Source organism: Oratosquilla oratoria, chromosome 12 (assembly GCF_046742065.1).
Source record: "Oratosquilla oratoria isolate Oo_2021 chromosome 12, ASM4674206v1, whole genome shotgun sequence".
Taxonomy (NCBI): Eukaryota; Metazoa; Arthropoda; class Malacostraca; order Stomatopoda; family Squillidae; genus Oratosquilla; species Oratosquilla oratoria.
In genome coordinates this window covers 43,692,519-43,700,874 of record NC_134788.1, presented here as the reverse complement: position 1 = coordinate 43,700,874, position 8,356 = coordinate 43,692,519, and the positions used below count along the sequence as shown (strand labels likewise).

Genomic DNA, 8,356 nt, shown 5'->3' with positions numbered 1-8,356 from the left:
ACCAACCGGGCCACGGAGTCATGTATGACCGATCTATGGGTAATATTGTGTGTGTGTGTGTAAAGAGAGTATAGTTTATTCCATGTTCATATGGGTGCTATTTTGTCTTCGTTTTTTCTTCTTAAAATAATATCGTTAAGTTAAGAGGGTTATGTATCTAAATCGTTGGTAATCTTTTCATGTGTATGTATAGAAAAACAAGTGAGTATATTTTTTTTCTTCATGTTCGTATAAATGCGTGATTCTTATCAGTGTCATTTTTTTGTATTGTATATCTAGTGTTCCTCTGACGTATACCGTAAAGATTTGTTTTCGCCTATTTCCAAAAAGAAACATTCGTGAATGAAGTTGAACGTGCGATAGAGTGGTAATGTGGAATTGTGTACATTTTTAATGTTATGAGTTACAATTATAACAGGGTGTTCGAAGCCACAAGGGTGTTGAAAAAATGTAAACTCTTACGAAGTAACAAGACATTGGTATTGGCTGGACCCAATGAAATATGTAGAATTGTGAGGTATAGAACTCGGACAAACCTTTTTCGGACATTAAGAAAGTATGAAGAAACGTAAGTCATTATTTGAAAAAAGATAAATGGACAAAGGGAGAAATATAATAGAGGGATATACATTTCAATATTGGCACTACAGGCCAAGTAAACACTTGTATTAATTTAAAGGTGATTATCTGTAAGATTGAGGTGGATACATTTTGTACTGTATTTAGAGTGTGATTAACCCACAAATGTCGCATTGGGCAAGATCATTGTTTTAGGAGATAAGGTAAAATTCTATAAGTACTTGAATAAGACCCAATGCACGTAACCTAACTGCAGCATAACCTATCCTAATTCATGATCAGGTCTTAGTTTTTACTGGGAGATGACCATTGAAATAACTCCCCTAGCCCCATCCATAATTGCTGTTGAACAACAGCACTCCCTCCTAGCAAGACTAGCTTGCACATAAAATTAATGGAAGGAGCAAATGATAATAATTGATACTTACATTATGTGGGTTGTTGCCTTCTTCCTTTGAGTTGTAAATCCCCTGTAAGGGAAACCCAGATAAATTTTCTTTATTATTTTGGTCATTAAAATACAATTTCTCAGATTTATGGTAAAACTGTCAATCTTTATTGTCTTAGTTATTAGGATACAATTTTTTAGGAAATAACAAGATATATGGAAGGTAAAACTAGTTACTGTAAGTCCTCGATATATGGTACACATGCATTCCTGAAAACTTTACCACAAATTGAAATTACCATATACTGAACCCATTATAAAATGTAATAATATGATATGTCAGATGTACCTTCTCCCTGCTCTTTCCTCTTCAAAATATCTATCGAATACCGTATCTGTGAATTTTTCTTACCGTAACTAGAATCGAGGGAAGTAATTATCAAATACCATAACTGTGAATTTACTAGATAAAGAATTACCATATAACGAGGACTCACTGTATTCCATCTTGCATATTCATGCATTGGAAGAACCAGTTTCATTATGTTCCTTCATTGTTTATATATTCAGTACTGAGCATGGGGACAGAATCAAGCAAGGTTTCAAGGTGCTGATGAGGAGCATATGCCAGGAGGCACATAGCCACAGCTGGAGTAGTTACCTTTATCCTGTATGCTTGGACTGTTGGGGCAGTAAACAATCACTACTGGTAATTGGAGAGAAGTATGAGATTTGAACCCACAATTAAGTGAATGTGAGACCACTAAGTTCCTGACTGTGCCACCTTCATATGTGGCAAGGTTTTAGAGGATATATATATATATATAATTAAAAGTGATGGCTAGTTTTGCATTGATTATTTTCTTAATGGTATTTTCCATATACCTTATTATAGATTTGTGTTCCTTAGAAAATATATTTATGAGGAACACAAATCTATAATAAAGTATATGGAAAATATCTTTAAGAAAATAATGCAAAATTAGTCATCACTTTAAATGATATATGCATCAGAGAAAAACTCCTGTCCAAATACACTTATGATATATATATAATGTATATATATATATATATATATGTATATATATATATGTATATATATATATATATATATATATATATAATTAAAAGTGATGGCTAGTCTTGCATTTATCATTTTCTTAATGGTATTTTCCATATACCTTATTATAGGTTTGTGTTCCTTAGAAGAGAAATTTATGAGGAACACAAATCTATAAGGTATTTGGAAAATAACTTTAAGAAAATAATGCAAAACTAGCCATCACTTTTAATGATATATGCATCAGAGAAAAACTCCTGCCCAAATACATATATATATATGATATATCACATTAAATTTACCTAAAAGTAGTTGGTGGTTGTCAAGGAAAGAGAAATTATACTTAACGACTTTGAATACAAAGTCAAGTTATTTTCTGAAGATAGTGTAGTGTATTGAAAATATAGAAAACATACTTTATGAATTATGAGGGACTGAATGCATATTTTGAGTGATTAGATTTTTGGATATAAGTAAAACAAAATTAATAGTAAGAGTAATAAGATTTTCTAAAATTATTGTAACTTTTATAAATATGTGTTATGATTAGAAGTTTAAGAATGAAATTGACACAGATGTTTATTTAATATTTCATTTTACTCTTTAGAATCGCAAGAGGATTCAGCAATGTCAGATGTTTCAAATGGAACTGAAATCTCAACCAGTGGGAACGCTAGCAAGAAAACGGAGGTGGAATTTTTGGAAAGAGAAACTGTAAAGACTGTTGCAAGGAAAAGGCATTATCTATGCAAAATTTGTGGTGCTTCATTCTACGGCTCAAAAAAACTTGAAGAACACGTCCGAGTTCATACGGGCGAGAAACCGCATTCGTGTAGTGTGTGCGAGGCTTCGTTCAATAGTACGTCCACTCTGAAAATGCACATTCGAACTCATACAGGAGAGAAGCCGTATAAGTGTCATTTGTGCGAGGCGTCATTTTCGCAGTCGTCTACTCTAAATACTCATATTAGGGTTCACACAGGCGAAAAACCGTATCGGTGTTCCGTCTGCAATGCGGCATTTGCTCGTTCTTCTGGTTATACGAGTCACATGAGGATTCACACCGGAGAAAAGCCGCACAAATGTTCTATTTGCAACGCATCATTTATACTTTCTTCCGGGTTGCGAGTGCATATGAGAGCACATACAGGCGAAAAGCCGTACAAATGTGATGTTTGTGAGGCGTCGTTTTCTCAACTAACTAGCATGAAGAACCATGCCCTGGTGCATACACGCGAGAAGCCTCACAAATGTACGTTTTGCATGGCGTCGTTTGCTCAGGCGGGTAACTTGAGGAGGCACGTACGTACCCACACCGGCGAAAAGCCTTATCGGTGTCTTTATTGTAATTCGTGCTTTTCTCAAACGTCCGTCTTGAAGGTTCACGTAAGAACTCATACTGGAGAAAAGCCGTATAAGTGCCGGCTTTGCGAAAGAGCGTTTCATAGATTAGATAATCTAAAGAGACATACTCAAAGCCACATGGGGATAAAATCTCATAAATGCACGATTTGTGAAGCTTCATTTTGTGATAAACCAGAATTAAATGTTCATATGAGAGTTCATAGAGGTGAAGAACGCTATAAATGTTCTCAATGTAAATATGTTTCTTTCTATTCAAGTAACTTGAAGAGACACCTAAAGGTTCATAACGGTCAACTGTCTGCTGACCATGATTCTGTCGGAAATGCATTGGAATCCAATGAAAGTCATGTACAGAAACAAACCCAGGTACATTCTGAAATAATTCCCGGCTCTCCTAAGGAACATGCTTCAGATAAGAAGTACAGCAGTGGAATTCCTGAAAATAAAGAAGAGATTGATAATGCATCCATTGACCTTTTAAATGATATACTATATGTTCAGGGGAAAGTTAAAGAGGAGCCACCAGACCATTCTGTAAATTGGAATGGTATTTCACATGATCTTGCAGTGGTTCCTGGGGAGATGGTAGAGGTAAAACTAGAGGAACATGAACATGCATGTAATGACAAGAGTTAGGTTGACAACACTTCTCTATGTGAATGTTAAAAGAGTCCACACACTGTTAGTAATACCATCTGAAGTGCAACTTCATAAATTATTGTATGTAAGGTATGAGGTCTAATAGTAACATTGCAGTAGAATTATGACATTCTTCATAGAAAATGGTGTTGTAAAATAGCAAAGGTATATACTGAAAATACAGGGGTGAAGGATGTATAATAAAGGTTATATAATATACCAAGTTTATCATTAAACACTCATGATACTGTCTCATTGTGCTATATTCAAGTATGCCTCTCAGATACCTTGAACATATTAAACTACCCTATAATGAATTCTTGGAACATATTTTCATGAAGTCATAAATCATGTAGAAACAAATAAATACCTGCACACAGTGGTCCTGCAAGGAGGATATTGATTATTTCTGCTGCCTTTAAAGCCCATCAACACCTTCATCTGGAGATGCAAGCATAAGGGGCTGACATTCTCCCTAACTGGTTCTATCATCTTCATTTGTATTTTCTACACCTTATTGCACATAGCTTAAAACCAGTGACTATTCCCTCTTCCTAAAAGCTGGTGATATAGACAAGAGTCAAGTTTCTCCCCACTGAGATCTAGGGGAGGGTCTGAGGATGGTTGTTAACTGCTGTAGGGTTGCAGTTAGTGAAATTTGAGATGACAATTTTAACTTATCAGTTTTATAAGTTGTTTTATGACATACATTTCCTATACAGCCTCAGGAAGAGAATTACACAAAATCCATAGTTCTGAACAATGTAGTATAATTTTGAAATACTATTCAGGGAAGTCTCAGAATTTTTCAGTGTATATTGCTTTCCATAGGAATTGGGATCAAGTGATCCATCACCCAAGATTTCTCTTGCTGGAGAATTATAGCTCTGAGGAAACCACCAATGGCTACTGGGTTGGCTCACAAATAGAAGAGATATTGTGTTTAGGTAAGGTTAAAGTAGGGCAATGAAGGGTGAAATATTCTTTTGCCCTTCCTATTCTGTGTTGGTGCTAATTCCGTTTCAGTGCTGGATGGTGGCTTGAATGCAGTTGTGTCAGTGTGGTTCTTGATTGTAGGAAGGATATTGTTATACTGATGTCTTGGGAAGTCAGGTGGAGAATGGAGTGTCAGAGTTGGTCTTCAATGATTTGTTTTGGGATCTGTGTGTGTATGGGTGTATTGTGAACTACAGAAGAAAGGTTGTAGATGTTTGAGTAATATGCTGCTGGTGTTTTTTATTCAGTTGGCTGTAGTTGTATTATGTGGTGGGAAGGATAGGTTCTTGTATAAAACTGTGTGCCTATCATTTTCATATGCTTCTCTATAGGGAGGATTTTTGTTTATGAGTGTAGATGGTCCCCTTTTCCTTTCCAGAGAGGGAAGACCAGACCCTTTATTCAGTATGTGGATTGGTACCAGACTGCCAGACAGCACCAAATTTAACCCATGGATCATGGCCTCACATCTGGATTTCAACAACGCTGCACTGATCTTGCAGATGCCAGCAGCATTTCCACTCATCAGTCTTATAGTCTGACTTTTGTTGAAAAGGGCAAGGCTTGATTTTTCAGTCAATCGGCAGCCTTCACCCGAACTCCTGCAAGAGGGAACTGGACCACTCAGGGAGTCATCCATGAGCAACTGGTCAAAGTATTAGGGAATGGGACTACATCCCTTCATGTCTGACACTAGCTCCCCATCAGATGTTTGGACTGTACTTCCCTGGGTCAGTTTTAGGTCAGATTTTTGTTGGGGGGGATCAGTAAGATGGCCTGTGGTAATTTATATTAAAATGACCCTCGACATCCTCAATGATTCTCTTGAACCTCATATGAGATTTTTTTCTCGTGTATCGGTCTAGTGCCCATCCTTGACTATGTGGAACAGTTTTGGTCTCTGTTCTACAGAATGGACATCAATTCACTAGAATCAGTACAGAGAAGAATGACCAAAATGATACATGGACTCAGAAATTTGCCTTACAAAGAGAGGCTTAGGCACCTTAACTTACACTCTCTGGAAAGATGCAGATTGTGAGGTGATCTAATAGCGGTGTTCAAGTGGATCAAAGGCTTTAACAAGGTCATCATATTAAAACAACAGGGCAGGACTCACAGTAATGGTTACAAACTGGACAAATTTAGATTTAAAAAGGAAACAGGCAAGAATTGGTTTACTAATAGGGTGGTCGACAAATGGAATAAGCTTAGTAACCATGTAGTAAGCGCTGAAACTATCAGTTGTTTTTAAGAAATGATTAGACCACTTTATGGATGGGGGGATGACAGGTGGTGATGGATATGGAGCTGCCTAGTGTAGGCCTTATGGTCTCTTGCAGCCTCCTTCATTCTTATGTTCACCTAAATCTATACTCTCCTGGGCCTAACCGACGTCTTCTCACTTCTCGACCTTTGATGCTCTCCAATATACTACTCGGAGACTTTCAGAAAGTCCTGTTTGAAGATGCCACACAGTTCTTCAGGGTCCGTACGTGTGCCATGTTCTTCGAATAGTATAAAGATTGCTACCACATACTTCTGGGGACACGCATCATCCATGACCTTTCAGAAATTCTTGTTTGAAGATGCCCCACAGTTCCTCAGGGTCCCCACATGTGTCATGCTCTTCGAACCGTATAAAGATCGCTACCACATCTGGGGACACGCATCATCCATGAGCTTCTCTAGATAAATTAACGTAGGTTACATATCTGGTTTTCCTGGACTTTATACGCAGTCTGAGTATTTTGACCACAACCTATGAACACTACCAAAGAATTTAGCATTCTACAAAACCCCCTCAGTTCAGTAGAATACTCTGAGGAGTAACAAGTATGTGTTAGCTCCGCTGCCACTAACACTTAGTCACTTGTGTTATTCATCCATAGACCCCATGACTCCTACTTCTCTTAAGTATGTTTCCCCCAAATCTTCTATAACCAGTTATTAAAGTTTCTTTATGGTTTGAATCAAAATGGAGAGAAAGTTTTCTTATCTTCTTTTCTTCTAAGAAATTACACTTGGTTTTTCAAGCTACACCAAGGGACTCCCACCCAGGATCCCTGTTCATCCCACCAAGCCACTTCTGCTCCGACGTCACTAATTCAACCAGTATCTTTTTACTTTTCAAATAAGTACCACCCTTTAAGGGCGTGACTTTACCTCCATGCACCAATAATTTTTCTCCTCCACCCTTTTCTCCAATCAGAAAGACTGTTATACTGTCTCAAGCGATACTGTTTACGCAAGCAGTTTGTTGCAGTAGAATGACTTCATGTTTACATTTCGTAACGTCAGCACTTCTCGATATCCTAATCTATAATTACAAACACAAGACGGTAAGCTAGAATATGCAACTCTCTGCAACTTCCACTCGGCCATTGTATCACAACAACCGAATGAAATTTACATATCGTTTCACCTACCCCTCGATCTACCTAAATGTCTACCTCTATCTACCGGCCTCTTACATATGTGATCGATCTCATTTGTCACTCCGGCATTGCTATACGAAATCCATCGATGTGGCTCTCGTCTCTGTGACATATAGGCCTCGAGTTCCACGTCTCCTGCCCATGCCTCCTAAGCCATAACACAATAACTCTAATGAATATCCTTTAAGGCGCTCAGTGGCAATAGTCTCATTTTATACACAACTATCTCTTCATTTTACTACAAAATTCTCTTCCCCCTCCCACAAACACTGATCCCGCACGAGCGGGTGGTCTTCTCTAGTAAGTCCATGGTCCATCAGCAACCGGCGATCCTCAGCCTTTAGGAGAGAGCTGTTATTGTCCCTGGTTCCAGAGCCATGGGATCCAAGATATGTTCAGTCGGTGAAATCTGTCAAAACAAGGGTGATCTCGTGCAGTGGCGAAGCATTGGAGGGCGTAACAAAAAAGAAGAAGAAAATAAATCATTAGCTTATTGGTAATGTAATACCTATATGTTCATTCTGCCACCAACCAGAATTCCCTTAGCCTTTCCCTTTCCCCCACCCCTTCAACAACCACCCTCTCGCAGAGTTGCCAAAGCGGAGCTCCTGTGAGTTAGGGCAGGACTGCATTCCTGATTCACGTTGTGGACACTGGTCGACAACGGTCAAGCTTGGTATAAAACACTTCTTCAAATTCATAAGCCTCAGTAGAAGCATATGATGCAGTAAGAGATATGAAGCCTAAGGTGTGTTTTAATCTCACTATCATACTTTCAACTGAACCTGTATAGCGGCATTAGTTTAGTCTGCTCTATATGTGTATATCTACTGCGAAGTGGGCTCTATCGGTGCAGCCCTATCAGAAATGGGTTTCTTCATCTCAGACGTA

The 8,356-nt window shown here is 38.1% G+C and overlaps 1 protein-coding gene across 3 annotated transcripts; it reads left to right on the top strand.

The window, feature by feature from the left end:
- Nucleotides 1-220: 220 nt before the first annotated feature.
- On the top strand, nt 221-4,232 carry LOC143031565 (uncharacterized). 3 transcript variants are annotated; one of them, XM_076195582.1, is made up of 2 exons: nt 221-367; nt 2,635-4,232. In XM_076195582.1, the coding sequence occupies exon 2, from the start codon at nt 2,655-2,657 to the stop codon at nt 4,026-4,028; it is 1,374 nt and encodes a 457-aa protein (XP_076051697.1). In that variant the 5' UTR covers nt 221-367; nt 2,635-2,654; the 3' UTR covers nt 4,029-4,232. The 3 variants fall into 3 exon arrangements, with proteins under 3 accessions (XP_076051697.1, XP_076051696.1, XP_076051698.1); XM_076195581.1 differs by lacking the exon at nt 221-367 and adding an exon at nt 379-568; XM_076195583.1 differs by lacking the exon at nt 221-367 and adding an exon at nt 560-679.
- Nucleotides 4,233-8,356: the final 4,124 nt, after the last annotated feature.